This window comes from Diadema antillarum, unplaced genomic scaffold (genome assembly GCF_040938485.1).
Source record: "Diadema antillarum isolate AM-2024a unplaced genomic scaffold, OU_Dant_1.0 seq00000082_RagTag, whole genome shotgun sequence".
Lineage (NCBI taxonomy): Eukaryota > Metazoa > Echinodermata > Echinoidea > Diadematoida > Diadematidae > Diadema > Diadema antillarum.
This window is the reverse complement of record NW_027271175.1, coordinates 476,813-494,881: the sequence shown is the minus strand read 5'-3', so window position 1 is coordinate 494,881 and position 18,069 is coordinate 476,813. Positions and strand designations below refer to the sequence as shown.

At 40.0% G+C, this 18,069-nt stretch overlaps 1 protein-coding gene across 1 annotated transcript; it reads right to left on the bottom strand.

Moving 5' to 3' along the window:
* Window positions 1-1,332: 1,332 nt before the first annotated feature.
* LOC139726286 (DC-STAMP domain-containing protein 2-like) lies at window positions 1,333-16,834 on the bottom strand. Its single transcript, XM_071637354.1, has 7 exons — window positions 16,828-16,834; window positions 6,443-6,895; window positions 4,962-5,270; window positions 4,454-4,617; window positions 3,362-3,532; window positions 2,821-2,917; window positions 1,333-2,606 (listed from the first exon to the last, which is right to left on the bottom strand). Exons 1-7 carry the CDS (start codon window positions 16,832-16,834, stop codon window positions 1,333-1,335), a joined length of 2,475 nt encoding a protein of 824 aa, XP_071493455.1.
* Between the last annotated feature and the right edge of the window lie 1,235 nt (window positions 16,835-18,069).

Below are 18,069 nucleotides of genomic sequence, written 5' to 3'. Positions count from 1 at the left end.
AACACAAACATAAATCTCACTTTCTTAAGTGACAAAATCAATGCATACAATTGTACAGAGGAAACAACAATAATAGCAAAAAAAAAAACTAACAGTAGCGATACATTGCAATAGTTGCTAAGATAACGAAAGTGAAATAGTTTTCAATATATGCACTGTGTGAAAAAACGGAGGGACCCACTAAAAAGACAGAGCTTGTAGAGTGTGGGCCCCTCTTTTATTAGAAGTCCGATGTAAAAATTGAATTGAAAACAGCAAAAAATCCGCACAAAAAGTTCGTCACAAAAAAAGTTTGGCAGCCCACTAAGAGACAGACGAACAAACAATTATACATAAAACAACAACAAACAGAGTAATGAACATGTAACAGGACTGGGACAGCAACAAGACTAGCCTTACTTGTAGGAGGAAAAACAAGAAAAAAAAACTGACTTGACGACACAAGAGGAAATAAGACTATAGCGTGATAAAGAGGTAACAAAATAGACAGGAATATGCAACACAGATGACGATCCTCGGAGGTTTGAGGAAGAAAGAGAAGAAGAAAAAAGAATATAGAACAAACCCTGCAACTGCGAAGTATAGGTTTAAGAAAATCTTATAATCAAGGCTTGAGCAATAGTTATACAATAATAAAGAGAACGGCAATGCCGATATTGCGGATGAGTAACAAAGTAAGCCTATAAACTAATCTGATTCTGCGAGTCGTCATTATAAGATTGTAAAAGAAAAGACTTTAATCTCCTTTTAAATGAGTATATAGATGGAGCAGATTTTAAATCATGATTTAGGGAATTCCAATAATTTGGTCCAGTGTAAATAAGTGTATTCTTTGCTAAAATCGTTCGAAGAAGTGGTAAATGAAACTCGTTAGAACGTCGGGTGGGGTAATTATGGAATGATTGATTTTTTTTTGAAACATAAAACCAAAGATAGGTGGGAGTAAATTGTTATCATACATATACATAAATTGACCTAAGTTAAATAAGAATAATTCGTTGACTTTCAATAGCTTATAACAGTCAAACAATGCATTTGTATGTGAACGTGTAGGAGAATTAGAAATGATACGGAGGGCTTTCTTTTGCAATAATAACACTCTATTCAGCAGTGTCTGATGAGTATTGTCCCAAGCTAAAATTCCATAATTAATCTACAAAAATACCAAGAAATTTAATATATGACACACTTTCTAAATTACAATCATTCAGAACTATTTCTGAGTTCAAAGAATCAACAGAATAGTAATCTCTTGAGATCTTTAAGTAAACTCTTTAAAAACTAAGCATATCGGTGCGACTGTTGACGTATTTATAGCTCTACGAGTTGTGTTTAATAATTAAGCTTCATTTTGCCCATGTCAATTGTGTCGTCGCATACGGAGCACATGCCGTTGAGGGCGCGCGCGCACTCTTCGCAGTACATTCCCTCGCAGTCTTGGTCGGAGCAGAAGACCATCAGCCCGTCATCACGGCTAAGGCATCCCAGGCACTGCCTCTGCTGCTTGACCCCACACATGGTGAATAGCCCCTTGCAACATGGACACTTCCTCATCAGGTAGGCCGAGATACTGATGCGATTGCTGGCGTCCTGTTCCTTCTTGTTATTCCGAATTTTGTCATGTAGCCTGCTCGCAAGGGTTTGGCGCTTCTGCAAGGTGCGGTCATACAGGTAGGTGATTCTCTCTTCCTCTCTCTCCGGGTAGTAGTAGGCAGCAATGTATCGGAGCAGCCGATGGGCGTAGGCCTGAGAGAGTACCATGAGGATTGTACAGAGGTACAAGATGCCGATAGTTAGGGCGAGCCAGCTGTTGGGTTCCACGGGCTCAGGAAGGCAAATGGTCGTATCGAGTGATGCGTTGAAGGCGATCATTGCCTGGAAGCCCTCGTTGATGAACAGACGGATGAAGTCGGCCAGGAGACCATTTCCATCGATGGCGACATCAGAGCCGAGTTCGCCAGATGTCTCGATCTGAACGTCGCCGTTCTCTCGGATCGTCGTCAACAACCAGTACAGACCAAAGTCGACGAACAGTACCAAGCCAGCAATGATGGAGTGGAAAATGACAGTGGATAGACCAAACTTAAAGTAGCCCCTCTCAGAATGGCATAGGCGCAGTGACGTCACATCAATCAACCGAGTGCGTTCGTTCTTTTTAAGAGGGAGGATGCTTGGCATTCCGCGATCTTTTCGACTGGCGTCGAGCTTCTTAAACTGCGCAGTGATATACTGATTATCAAACGAATCCTTCGTACGATAGCTGGAATGGTAAATGTAAGACTGGATACACAGCCAGACGAAAGACAGAGCCAGGATCTTGTCAGAATAAAGCAGGACCAGTTCCACATAACTATAGGCGTGGTCCAATTTTTCCTGTATGGCTTCCTGAATATGTTCAGCTGTAGTGCTGCTGTTGAGGCGTCTTTCGAAGTAGCGGGAAAAGTCAACGTCCGCGTCGAAGGTATCGACGACGGTCTGCAGGGCAGTGCGCACATCGCTGAGGGCGTCATCGATGGTGTCGTCAATGGTGACTGGAACGTCACAAATTCTGCCTACATCAAGAAGGTTGCATGAACCACTTAGCCTGAGGGGAGTACAGATCCCACCTGAATGACAGAAAAGAAGAAGTGCCTTCAGAAATGCAAACTTGTCCTTTTTTTTTTTGGGGGGGGGGGGATACGAGATGTTCAAGAACGAATTTCGGTAAGGCAGATATTTCGAAATGAAGGGAAGACTACATCTGATATCTTCAATTTCATTCAATGGCTATCATACGGATATTACCTGCAGCTATCTGTGAAAGGGTTTGCCGGCACCTACTGTAGGCTCCGTCCAATTCTCTTACGCACGAGCCACGTGCTGACCCGATGACCTCATTGCAGGCTTCGCCAGCTTGTAGTAGCTCTCGTCTGGCGGTCTAAGATTACAAGAGAAAACGCAAGAATTTTACGTTCATGTCCGGTCTTGAACTTCTCCAATGCACACTGTTGTAGCGAAGATTTTTGTGAATAAAACATAATGCAGTGTGTAACCACCGTTTTCTGAACACTAATTCGGATAGCAGTGTGTGCAAATCGTACGTATGCAATTTATGCAACACACGCCCTTATTCAACCGAAATCTGAACTTAAAATCTTGACTTAATGCTCTATAAATTTTCTTTATTATTAGCAGCATTCACACGAACAATATAGCGGGATGACGATCGCGATCCATATCTCGAGATTTTTTGCAAGTGTTCACACGAACAGAAAAAGCGGCATAAGGATCGCGATCCAAATTTCGAGGTTTTTTGCAAGCATTCACACGGACTCTCTTTGGTAGTAGCGAGCACGGAGTGCGAAGGTTTTGGATAACTTACATCTATCCCCCTGCTAACTGCTCTTAGCTCGTTTTCCACCGGTTCGAAGGTCATGCGGACTTGCTTCAAAGCGTCCTGTGTATCGCTTATACTCTCCTGGATGGCTCTAACGTACGAGTCGAGGATGCGCTGAGCAACTTCCTGGATCTCACGTGATTGGTTGTACACCAGCTGGTAAGGAAGGAAACGCCGCTGTTTAGAAACAATCATGCTTCTGATGCCAAACATGAATAGCAGTTAGATTTTACACCAGCTCCTGATGGCCTTCTATGATTGTAAGTGGAAATACCCTCAGTGTTCCGGTCAAATTTGATAAAAGAGTACAATACATTGACATATGTACTGGTACTCTGCATGCGGAATCAAGCACCAGGACAAATCAATGAAACCTTCAATGACAGTTTTAACTTGTAATTCAAGTTGTAGTCCGTTCAGAACCTATTGACTTAAAGAAAATGTCGTAAATTCAATGTACTTCTCTTTTCATATTGGAACGCTATACAGCAGTTCATAAAATCATAAACTATGAGCAGTATGAGTAAAAGCACAGGCACACAGCCATAAACACGTGTGTATGTCTACACTAATGCCAAATTGTGCATGAAATGTCCGATTACCGTATACCGTGTGGTGAATTCATGGACGTGTTATATTTGATGATTCAGACAAAGTTCATTATCAAAGTGAGATTACTGATCACAGGGAGCCCTGCAAATGCAATAGGCCTACTACTGTACAAGAACGTAAGAAATAATACTATCTCGTATTGGAGGCATATTATTTGTTCTGGAAATATATCACAAATGGGGACACGAATAGACATACAGTCATGATGATGTAACTTTACATTTTCATGAGAAGTCATTCCAATTTCAAAACTATAGCCATAACACGAGTGAAAAATATCCAGTGACCGGGATGGTAATAATTTGTATACAGGGTAAACAACTCCCGATCACTGCGCATTTCCCAGCGCGCATCTATCACTTGGACAATGCCACTATGCAGATTAGATTTGGGGCAATTACAAGTCATATAATTATCATTATTAAACAGGCATTGATTCAGAGTGAAACAGCGCCACCAACTCACCTCTGCACTACAGCTCATAGAGTCGGACACTTCATTGGCATTCATGAAGATGTTGTGAACGGGACCTCGGAGCAGAAGGGCCACGATGAAGGCAAGAAATGCAGCCCGCCCTCTAGAGGTACACCCAGTTGGTATCATAAGCACAGCCACGCACCGAAAACGAACTGTCAGAAGTTTATTGCAATAAAAAGGAACGAGGAGGGGATAGGGGGTCATGTCGAGCATACAAAATAATTTCACATAAAGGATAAATCAGAAAATCTATATCCCCAAAACATAGAAAACTATAAATGTAGCACAGAAGACGGACATTTTGATACAATGTGTATTGATATGAAAATGGCGGATTAACTTGAATTTGAGAAATTAATTCTGTTTTGATCATCATCTTCGTGTTAAAATGACATGAAATTGGCTTAGGTGTAAAGCATGTTAAGCAAACATGTTAAGAGCAGTGAGGACCAACCATAGTCCTAACTGAAACGATGGAAGGTAATAACTTAAGCACCTGTGAATGCGAGGCACAAGCTCATGAAGACGGTACTAATGGCTGTGATGGCGAGAGTGGCATACAGGCCGTAAGCCAGACCGTAGTACAGACCAATGAACAGAAGCACTCCTAGGATACCGCCCATCAGAGACCCGACCACGCCCTTCAGTTTCTTATGGGTACCACGATCACTAAGGAGGATGTCGTTAAGGATTTCGTTGCTGGCGACGAGGCTCTTGGACACCGACGCGAGGCTGCCGAAGGGGCTTTTCTTGTCTCGACGTGGGTGCCGTGGGGTCGGCGAGTTCGCCGTTGAGGGGGGCACATCTAATTCCGAAAAGGAGGGGGGCTTAAGGAACTGGGGGGCGGGTGGTAGATAAAGAACTGTCAGCAAATCTAAATTACATCCAGTATGCATGCACGATTGTGTGGAAGAATTTGAAATTATAGAATTTGAATACAGAAACAGTATAAGGTCATCATTTTGTTATAAAGAGAAATCTAATTAGAAGTCTTTTAACGTTACATAATAAGAAATGTTTTGAATATACATTTATCAAAATTGTCACATTCATGTTTTAATTATCTTCCTTCTTTTTTCAACAGCTTTAATTTCAAATATGTCGCCTTGATAAAAATGGGCATATCGGTTTTTGCAGTTGAGCTCTTCATACAAAAACAATTACCCTATAGTTACCTGTCATGCCCGTATCTCTTCCAGTATCTTATTCTCTGTTGTTCTATGTGACTGGTATGACAAGCACAAACATACTCTTTTCCATATCCACATGATATCTTTGTAATCCAAAACTAATCAGATCAGAGCACACTCGTCACAAGTTGTTTTTACTTCTAGAAATGTGCCCCTAACATTTGCAAATCGATGGCATGTAACTCACACTTATATATATACATTTATAATTGTTGGAAATTTATGTCATTAAACCTGGAGCTGAACCTGAGATTGCCCCAAAACGAGAAGAGTACGCGCAAGAAACACAAATACACACAAATAAACAAACAACAACAACAACAGCAACAACAAATGACGGCAAACAAAGACGGCTAAAGACAAAGCTAATGAACAATAATTTGTAATTTGCCATTTAAGTAAAGTGACACAATATTCACCCTTTAGGGTAAATATACTTTGATGAATGTTTTTCTGTGATCAAGTCGAATTTGATTTTCATTGTTTTCTTTTTTTTCGGCAGAATGTACAAAGTAATGACTGATATTAGACATGCATTCGAATTATACTCAGGAAGCAAAGAAAAACTATATTTCATTACAGCATGATTGTGAAATCGTTCATTGCGTTAATATCATTATTCCTCTCTTTACTCATGATACCTCTCTCATTTCAGGTCAAAGAAAGAATGAAGAACAATGACAAGGAGAAGCAAAACGAGGTGTTTGGATGTCATGCCTTACCTTACTCTTTGATTGTAGTTGTTCGTGATTATAGCTTTTGCTTTCTCTTTCTACTTCCGGGGTACCTGGAGTTATCACGTGACTGCCTTCCGACCTGCTTAGTGTACCGTTTCCGCCGAGTTGGTGGTTATCCCTCCTGAATTGAGCTTTAGGCGGTTTGAGGGCACGCGTGATGGTCGGGCTGTCGTTAACGTTGCAAATCGAAGAGTTTGGGGTGTCTGGATCGGAGCCCTTCATGGAAGAAGCATCCCCATCTGAAATCTTCAATTTCAGGCCGTAGGATTTCCCTGGCACTTGTGGATGTGGAGGGGTGGGCGAATTCTTGGCGAAAAGGGGCTTGGAGGATGCAGGGGGCTTTAGGGGTATCCTTTTGGGCGGTTGGGGAGTGTACAGGCGATGTCCGGGATGCGGCGTTAACTCGCCATTGAGGGGGAGATTGGAGTAAATTTGGTGACGATTTGGGGCTTCACCGTCATTACTTCCTGCGTGGAGTTGGGAGAGACTAGCTGACAACTTTCCTGCAAAGACAGAGAAAAACAAAAGCAAAAGTATGCAGACGCGGTCAGTGGGAGAACTCAGTGGAAAGTGAAAGGTTTAAAGAAGAGACCATAAAAGGGAATGATTATGAGGATGTAAACAGGAGGAAAGCTTGTACATAATCAGTCAACAGGACGATTCTTGCACACCACTGTGACAAGTTTATCATATAACTTATACTTATACAATTAAATGTTCACCTGTACCTCGGTAAGAAAATACTTTGTAATGCTTTACTGATCAATGATCCAGGTGATCTAACTTTGTAATGATTGTGTAAACCTTTAGCGAAAGCAGACAGACCTCCCCCTTCCTTTCTCCTTTCTTCTATCCTATCTCTATGAAAAGTCATCCCTCCCTCCTATTTTTCCTATATATGTCATGTATTATGTACACGTACGAGGGTTGCATGCAAATCAAGCAACGCTTAAACTGTAACCCTTCTGTATTACTGATTGCATCGCTGATATGTTTTGTTGTACATTGCAGAGGCAATGAAGAAATTTAACTTTGTTAACAACTAATGTTCATGTATATTTATGTATGGCACCAACAATGTACATAATGAACATGTGTATGTATCTGCATGTGCAGTGATAATGCAGGGACCGATAAATCAATTCAAATCAAAATCGAATCAAAGTTATTGCTGTTTTTATGTGCAGAGACATCAAATGAAACCCTGATTGATCTGTGAGAGTGTGGACTTCGGAGGAAATATCTTGGACACCAGCCTGAATTTCAGGAGAGATTATTTCAACTGAAATCATTTTTTAACGCATCTCAATTGTAGACCATTATATAAGAGATTCCTGCTAAATCATGTACTCGTGATAACACATTCACGTAGTAATGATTACTAGAACATGAGCAATTTTCACAGCCTGAAGATCCATGGTTATACGTAACTGACATTGTCCTGTCATTGTTCAGTACCACAAAGCGCCCTCTGTTGTTCTGTAATCATTTCAGATTAATGTTATGTCTGATCACCTTACAACAACGAATATTCCATACGTTATGCCTGAATTGTAAACCTGTACCTGAATAGTATCGCAGTTTTGACTGAGTCCTTGTTGCACTGATGACGCAATGACAACAAAATCGTCTGTGAAGCTGTAAACTTTTGTTTTCTTCCGTTAGATTATGCCATATTTTACCACATTGATGATTTCTTTTAAAACTACCCAGTAATGCATAATGTTTTTCATGACTTCCAAAGTTGTTGTTAATTTCCGCTGCTTGGCTTACTTCAAAATTTCATGTAACAAACTTAAACTTTGCCTGAGAAGGATAGATGCGACCTAGTTTCATAATATACGAACCTGCATTTAATTCAGTGACACTTTTTTTTTTCCTGCGTGTGACTTCTTTTGCGCGTCAAATCAAGAATTTCTCATATCACAAAGAGATAATCTTTTTCAATTATACGCTTTTTCTCAAGAAAACGTGTTTTTCTTTTCTTTTTCTTTTTTTTTGGGGGGGTGGGGGGGGGGCAAATGGTTCTAAAAAAGATTCTCAAGCACTTTTCCCAACTTGTCATGGTTTGTCTTTGTTCTTGTTTCATTTCCACCAACTTCAAGAAGTCAAATCATATCTGCAGTATAGTCACCAAATCAAACATCCACTAATAATGTTTTTACCCCATGCCCAGTATGAACAACAAATGAATGATTAATCACGCATACCAGTAATACACCTGCGTGTTCTTCTCTAGTTTTTTCTTGTTTGTTTTCGATTATCAGATCTGATGCAGTACCCTGTGGATATGATGTGTAAATTTTGTGATCTTTTCAATAAGGGAGATAAATAATATAATCAAATTTACCAGTGCTTCTTTCGGACGAATCCAGCAATTTTGAATATTGTTACATGCATAATGCATTGTAAAAGCCTTGTCAATCTGCGTTTGATCTGCATACATGATATACTAGTAGGTACGACAATGTCGGACAAGCTTAACAATGCTTGATAAGAAAGACCTTTCGTTATGCATTTAATATGCATTGAATTTGACTTCAAAATTATTACAAGATGACTCAATAGGTGAGTCAGGAATATTAATATTTGGGAATATCATCACATACGATAACTCTCACGAGTTTTACTTGCCACGGATTCCGGTCTCAGGAAATGTCATTCATTTTATACCAACTGCAAAGAAACCCTTTTGAATTATTGTAGAATTTTACGGATAAATAACGGTAATCACGAGGAATTTCTGTTCATTTCCGTCTCTGTTTCATGTCTGTATATGGTATTCAAATTGCCTCTTGGTATAATGATGTACTTTTTTTTCGACTGTGTAATCTCATAACTAAATCAAAAATATGACAGAGTGACATTGAATGAAAACATTGTTTCGTAGTAGTATACCTGCAGACACCTTAGTTCTCCTTTTTGCACTGTGTTTCTCAACATGAACCAACGAGGCTCATGGAAATTAATCTCCAAGAAATCTCCCCAAATATGCCAGCATTAACGTTGATACTTTAAACTATAATCAGAAAGCCAGTTCACTGAATGACTATGGAAAGTTGGAGAACAGTCCTTCGTATGTGCACATCATTGTTGAAAATATGAAAATTGATACCGTTTTTTTGTTTGCGCCTAAACAGGAGTGAGCCAGTGTGGTGTCAAAATAATGTACCCGAAACTTCACATTTTCATTTGAAAGTGTAGTGTTCTCAAAGCTTAGACTTTCCATCTCGTATTTTCAGTCGGTGAGGAATATCAAATTTTGACAGGTCATAAACCACATGAAATCTGCGAATGTCTTCTCTCCGATTCTGATTTTAACTACAAAATTTTACCAGGCGAGTTTTATTTGTTCTGCGTCGCAAGGACACGTGAAATCATAACTATCATGCCGCTTAAAACTGTAAAATCACTACATTTGTTACTGTTCATCGTCAACCTTTTTGGTATTGGGTATTTCCTGAAAGCATTTCCAGTCTTCTGTGAAAATATGAAGTTCGAAAATTTGTAATTAAGTGTTGTGTTGTGTTTGTGTTTGTGTTGTCTTTTTGGTCAAATGACATTTAAATGCTTTAAAAATTTTCGTTATTTATTCTATAAGTGTGTGTGTTCCTTTCCCGTTAGTTAAAAATAAAATGTTGCAAGGCATAATGTTCAGAGGCCGTTGTCCAAGTTAGCGATTTGCTTATTTCTTTTATATACAAGTGGAGAAATAAAACTTACTGAAACTGAAACTCAAAGATTCGTTCATTCGAAAATGAAATTAGGTTTTGTAATTAGGTTCGTCACGACGCACTATTTCAAAATTTCGGTTAAAGCTGATGAATTTAAAAACAGTGATTGTTGACATCATAACTATTTCACTTTCAGAATAACGAACCTTCGGAATAACAAACCTTATTTCACTTTCGGGCTATTCAACGAACCTTCAAAATAACGAAAATTTGCAGTAAATAACAAATGCTTGGATTAGTAAACCTTATTCAATTTTTCCCCGAAATTTAAAAAACGTAATAAAGGTATACGAAATTTGTGTGTTTCAGAAAAGACATACCTTCGGAACAACAAACCTGATTTTATTTTCGTATCAACAAATCTTCAGATAACGAACATCATCGAGTGAAATATCTCAAAATATCGAACACTTGTTTGTTTCATTTCCACCTGAGAAGATGGCTGGATAGCCCATATTCAGATGCAATAGCTGCTGGATGTAAGGCGGGACCACTTCACCGGGTTAAACACCCTGCTCTTTGCGATGAATAAATGAAGCGGGATCTTTTACGTGCATAAGGTGTGACCCTCTCACACACGGGACCTCAGTTTTATGTCCTATCCGAGGGACTGTTTTGGCTCTAAAAAACTAGATGAGACGGCATGATTACAAATAACATTGCCCAATGGGACCTGGGAATCGAACCGGGACCCTTAGGATCGTGAGGCAGACGCGCTACCAACTGAGCTAACTCACTAGGTCCTTACCGTCCACTCTGTTTTCGCATCTAAGACTGTGCCCAATATATATATATATATATATATATATATATATATATATGATAAAAACCTAAAATGGCATTAGACTAAAGACGCTTTATCCTGGCGAGGAAAGCGCGCGCGCACACACACACACATATATATATATATATATATATATATATATATATCAGGGCTCGACACTAACGGTGGCCCGGTGGCCCGGGGCCACCAAAATTGAAAGTCGGGCCACCAAATTTCAAAAAAGGGCAAATTTGGTGGCCCGCCTCGAAACTAGGCAAAGTAGATTTGCGAGTTTGTTGAGGTTTATTTATGAGTAGATGTATGTCCAACTTCCAATTCTTACTATGACTGGATAAAACTTAGATATTTGACTCATAAAAAAAAACAAACAGGACTTTTAACGTTTTTTATTGTTTTTTTTTCGGGGCCACCAAATTTTTCTCTCGGGCCACCAAAAATTTGAAATTGAAGATTTTGTTGGCCCCATCGGGCCACCAAACAAAAACGTTAGTGTCGAGCCCTGTATATATATTATATATATAGTGCATGAGGCTGAATGCACTATTATACAAATGATGCACAGGATAGAGTGTGTTCGCCTCGTGCATGTTTCACAATTGTAAATACCCTCGAGTGCACCACGCCTCCACTAACGCCACGAAATAATCCTGTGCATCATTTGTTTTATAAAATGGGTCGAAAATTCGAAAACTAACATCATTTTTCAGCGTTTTTCACGTACCTTTGTGGGTCAAGACGTCCGAAGATGTTCGTCCCAAACATTTACGCACGTCGCACTCGCGGAAGTCCCGCACATACAGTATAAGTATAATGGGGGGGGGGGGGGGGGTTGGGTTTCCGGACACTTAAGTTCCCGCATGAAAACTTACTTATTTTACATAGAATATGCACCACTTACCTTAAAGACTTGATATAGACTCCTCATATAGGCCTACTAGACAACATACTCTGAAAACGGCGTGAGAATTAACCTGCTAAATCGTTGGATTTGCTCTTCAAAGTGACTCCATGTACGCGTCCGGTCCCATAACGCTTGGTCTACTGTACTGTACAAAGTGTACATATAGTATACAAATATACTTGGCCTTGAGAGTTTCTTGTTAAAACTATGGGCCTCGGTGACTCCAAACTAGTACTATTCACTGAGGGGCGCTAACAAGAAACTCGAAACTAGGCAAAGTATATTTGTTTTATATTTTGGATCAAAAATTTGAATAAAAAGTGAAAATCATTATAGGCTTAGCCTAACCCCGGGACGCTCCGTGTACACTAGTTTGGAGTCACCGAGGCCCATAGCTTTAACAAGAAACTCGAAACTAGGCAAAGTATATTTGTTTTATATTTTGGATCAAAAGTTTGAATAAAAAGTGAACATCATTATAGGCTTAGCCTAACCCCGGGACGCTCCGTGTACACAGTTACACTGCAACACTGCGTGTTGGGGCTGGTCGCAGTTAGGCTTAGCCGCACTGCGGCGGCAGCGCAGCGCCTGCAATAATAAGCGACAGTGCGAGAGACCGGAAATTGAAAAACGTAGCAGCCGTGGCACCGCCAGAGTTGCCCGTCGCATGTATCCAAGCGCTCGTATGGCCGCTGCAAACCTGAACACTAGAATTCGGGACCGGACGTGGACGGACCACGTACACTTGATTGTAAAGAAGGGTGATTGTGACATCATTTTGCAAATAGTATAAACTATTTGCAACATGTCGTCATAAAAGTGACGTCATTTTGCAAATAGTACTTCATGGAGTGTCAAACACACCAACACTCTAAAATAGTTCAAAATACCTATAATCACGTGAAGCTCTTTTAACCAATCAATGGAAGACAAATTTTTGATCCAAAATATAATAGAGTATACGTACGTACGCCACACATGTTATGCACAAGGGAAGACAGGCCGGCCGGCCGGCAGCCCGAACTAGAAGTTGTTTACAGGATTGACAGCGCGTATATGCATGCAATTCATCAAAGGAGCCGCCGCGCGCACAGACAATCGGCAATCTACCATAGGATTACAGGCAGTGCAATTGTACTGAAGTAAAGGAAGGAGGTGTGTCTCATTTCAGCGCTTCCTATTGGCTACATTCTTGAACCCATTTTATAAAACAATATAAGCACCGACAAATTCTGAATTTGCCCCGAAGGCCAGTTATATTCAATGAGGCCGCAGGCCAAATTGAATATAATTGCCTGAGGGCAAATTCTGAATTTGGAGGTGCTTGGTACTTGTTATAGTGCAATAAGATGTCATGCACTATGTGTTATATAAAATAGCATACATACGCAGGCAAGATGAATTGAAAAAATACGAAAGCCTAGATCATTTAAGACTCTACACGTGTCTAGACAAGCAATAATACCAGTTTCTTTGAACCTGTGTAGACAAAATCCTGAAGATCCAAATTCAACTATAACGTTAGGGTCTACGTGGTTATATCTAACGATTTCTAGGCCCTACGATAGATTAGGTCTAGGGGCCCTGGCCTATACTAGCGTTAGACCTACGTCACTTACGAGCGACTGAGCTAACGTTAGTTAACACTTGACCCTACAATAGGTCTACCATGGATCTAACAGTAACACGTTAGACGCCCTAAGTTTACTTACTGCACTGTGGGTCCAGGACCAGGACTAGATGATGTTTTGTAGGATTAGGGATCTACTGGATTTAAACACAAGGCTCGTGCCAGGCATCATTGAAGTCACCATTGCTGCACAAGTGAATTCTGAGAGTGTGTTGTAAATGTCGTACAACAACATAGTAAAAGTTCATAGCGTAGCGTACGTGAGCAAACACACGCTACCCATTTCCACGCCGCACTTCCGCCTAGAATGTACGGAGAAAGCGGCAATTGAGTTGACTTGCTCAATATCCGTCGGATTGATTCCTTTTTCAGAACAGTAGAGTCCAAAATTCGTAGGGCGTATTTGATGGCATCCTTTGTGTCCTTATTGTCTAAGATACTGTTTATATAGATCAGTCTCTGTAAAAGTAGCGAACCTGTTCATTTCAGCTTCCATGTTTAAATCTACCGCTGAAAGTCTAGTCCCACACAGATAAGTTGCTGGCATAGATAGCCAGCGAGAATCGAGAATAACGATAATATCGAGCAAAGCATATCGCGGTTGTGGCGCAATTGCGTCGATGAGGTGGGGGATTCAGTACTCGATGATTAAAATGAGGGAGCAAAAACCGATATCAAATCGATAGTGGGTTATCGTCTGCAATCGTTATATTTTGCGTGCACTATAACTTTTGTCATGCACTGCCGGCCTGTATCATAAGTATGTATGCTATAGCATACATACTTATGATACAGGCCGGCAGTGCATGACAAAAGTTTTATAAAATGGGTTCAAGAATGTAGCCAATTGGAAGTGCTGAAATGAGTCACGTGTGCGTGCATTAATTTCTCACTAACATGCACGGCCTGACGTCACAATGTTTACACTAGCAGTGCGCACTCAATCAGTTGTTACAAGTGCGTCGCGCGCTACTATACGCGCTGTCAATCCTGTAAACAACTTCTAGTTCGGGCTGCCGGCCGGCCTTTCTTGTGTGCATAACATGTGTGGCGTACTTATACTCTTATACGTACAGTACTTATATGTGCGGGATTTCCGAGTGCGACGTGCGTAAATGTTTGGGACGAACATCTTCGGACATCTTGACTCTTGAGCGAGTGCTACATGTAGCTGACTGGTATTGACCCACAAAGGTACGTGAAAAATGCTGTTAGTTTTCGACCCATTTTATAAAACAAATGATGCACAGGATTATTTCGTGGCGTTGGTGGAGATGCAGCTCACGTGTACTCTCGGGTATTTACAATGTAGTGCATGTTTCACAATTGTAAATACCCTCGAGTGCGCTACATCTCCACTAACGCACTCTATCCTGTGCATCATTTGTATAATAGTGCACGTAAAATATAACGATTGCAGACGATAACCCACTATCGATTTGATATCGGTTTTTGCTCCCTCATTTTAATCATCGAGTACTGAATCCCGCACCTCATCGACGCGATTCCGCCACAACCGCGATATGCTTTGCTCGATATTATCGTTACTCTAGATTCTCGCTGGCTATTAATGCCAGCAACTTCTCTGTGTGGGACTAGACTTTCAGCGGTAGATTTAAACATGGAAGCTGTGAAATGAACAGGCTCGCTACTTTTACAGAGACTGATCTATATAAACAGTATCTTAGACAATAAGGACACAAAGGATGCCATCAAATACGCCCTACGAATTTTGGACTCCTACTGATCTGAAAAAGGAATCAATCCGAAGGATATTGAGCAAGTCAACCCAAGATTTGTGCCGCTTTCTCCGTACATTCTACGCGGAAGTGCGCCGTAGTAATGGGTAGCGTGTGTACGGTATACGCTAAGCGCTCTTTGATCACGCTACGCTATGAACTTTTACTACGACATTTTACAACACACTCTCGGAATCAATGGTGACTTCAATGATGCCTCGCACGAGCCTTGTGTTTAAATCCAGTAGATTCCTAATCCTACAAAACATCATCTAGTCCTGGTCCTGGACCCACAGTGCAGTAAGTAAACTTAGGGCGTCTAACGTGTTACTGTTAGATCCATAGTGTTAACTAACGTTAGCTCTGTCGCTCGTAAATGACGTAACTAGATCTAATATAGCGTTAGGCCAGGGCCCCTAGACCTAACCTATCGTAGGGCCTAGAAATCGTTAGATATAACCACGTAGACCCTAACGCTAGACTCTATAGTTGAATTTGGATCTTCAGGATTTTGTCTACACAGGTTCAAAGAAACTGGTATTATTGCTTGTCTAGACACGTGTAGAGTCTTAAATGATCTAGGCTATCGTATTTTTTCAATTTATCTTGCCTGGGTATGTATGCTATTTTATATAACACATAGTGCATGACATCTTATTGCACTATAACAAGTACCAAGCACCTCCAAATTCTGAATTTGCCCTCAGGCAATTATATTCAATTCGGCCTGCGGCCTCATTGAATATAACTGGCCTTCGGGGCAAATTCAGAATTTGTCGGTGCTTATATTGTTATAGTGCATTCAGCCTCATGCACTATATATATAATATATCTATGTACATAATTCGTTTTGATTAATCCACATTTATCAAAACAAAAATCACATAAGGTGTGTGAATTTTCCCATTTTGGTTGATTTCTGTTTCATTAGCGCAGCTAAAGGCATTCCAACACTGGTCATACAAACAGTAGTTGACGAGACTCGTGGTTAAACCTCAACTGCAACTGCTACATCCTCCTATAAGAGACATTCATGCATACACGACATAGATTAAACAAAAGCAACAATAGAAAAAGCCTTGTTAATTTTGTCTGTATCTAGTCACACCTTTTGGAGCCATTAAACACTCTCCAGTGGGTTCTAGATAATAATAATAATAATAATAATAATGATAATGATAATAATAATAATTATAATAATGATAATGATAATAATGATAATGATAATGATGATTATAATAATAATAATAACATTAATAATAATAATAATAATAGTGGCTACTTGTATAGCGCACAGGTCCACCTTTCAGTGCTCATGGCACTTCAAAAATGAAAAGATAGATATAAACATGTATATACAGGTTAAAACGTGACAACAAAGAAGAAAATGGCAAACAACAAACAACCACATACCAACAACATACACCAAATAAAGAATACAATTGTCCCGAACATTAATTACAGCACTTGCAGTCCTCAGTGTGAGAGGAACACATACTATATTAAAGCTGCAATATTTTGCTTTATAATGGCGAGAGATTTGCCATGATATAACAAATTAATCATGGGCAGTACCTACTGAATATATGAAATGTAAGTGTAGTTTTAACAAAATGTTAGATACGTCGTTTAGTCGTGAATTCTTACCGTCCATCGTACTGTCGGTCCTCTGAAAAGCCGCTAAAGATGTTAAGTACCTCAACGAGTGTCCAGTATCATGTAAACTTTTAAACTGTCGTCAGTGAAACAGCAAATAATTCTACACACACATCTGAGTATGCAGAAGTCCAAGTTGCTCTTTTGAAAATAGACGCGGATTATCGAAGAGAAAGAAACTCGGCAACATCTATACCCTCTGTCGCTGGATAATTACACGACGTGTTCACGTTTTACCCAGTAGCGCTCGTGATCTCCTTGAATCAAAATGATTTAACTATCAAACTATATCAAGGAAGCAGCTTTATTTATTGGAATGAGGAGCAAGAGAGACAAGAGAGAAGATGCAAAAACTGATTCGATTTATAGACATGAGCACGCATGCGCATAGAAACTTAAATAAAAGGAGGAAATGACGATATGTTAATTTTTTAAGTGCTTTCTACAACTTCCTCCCGCTAATAAGTAGCTCGGTGGATATCAGGGTCCGCGAAACACTGTTTAGGGTCAAAGGTCAATCTCAGGGCAGGACTCTCATAGACTCAGGGTTTGTGGTCATTTTCTTTCGTTTTCATCGTTTGTTTGCTTACAGCATATTAAAAAAAAAATGTTTGTGTGTGTGTGTGGGGGGGGGGGCTGCAGCCGATTCATAGGTTGGGAATTGATGTGGGTGAATAGTCCCAAGAACATGAACCCATTTTTTTTTTTGGGGGGGGGGTGGGGGTCTGAGGAAAGAGGATTTGAGGGTTTTCGGTCCCACCTCCCTGCTTGTACATCTTGGACAATGGTTAAGAGGGACATTATGAGGAAATGACAAAGAAAATCCTGTCCAAGGATAGGACAGTTTGCAGGACTTACACTCTGCTCTTTAACACTCTATTCCTCCATCATAACATTTACTTTCTTTTTTTTATTTTGATACAATGTCAAAGCGTGCATTGTTCTTCTGTTTTGTTTTGTTTGTTTTTTTGTCGCTAAACAGAAGTACCATTCGTACATATATTTTGTACTGAGTTTTCAATGATTTGTCCCTCCAAATTGTTTAGAAGTTAAATTGGTTGATGTATCATCTTGTATTATGCATTTCCTTTTAGTGATGATGACAAAAATAATGATTGAATCGAACTCAGACATCTTGTTTGAAAGTGCAGGAGTTCAACAATGTCTAGAGGAGAAAATTATGCTTAAATGTGAAAAGAATTCAGTGGTTTATACATGCACCATGGACTTTCA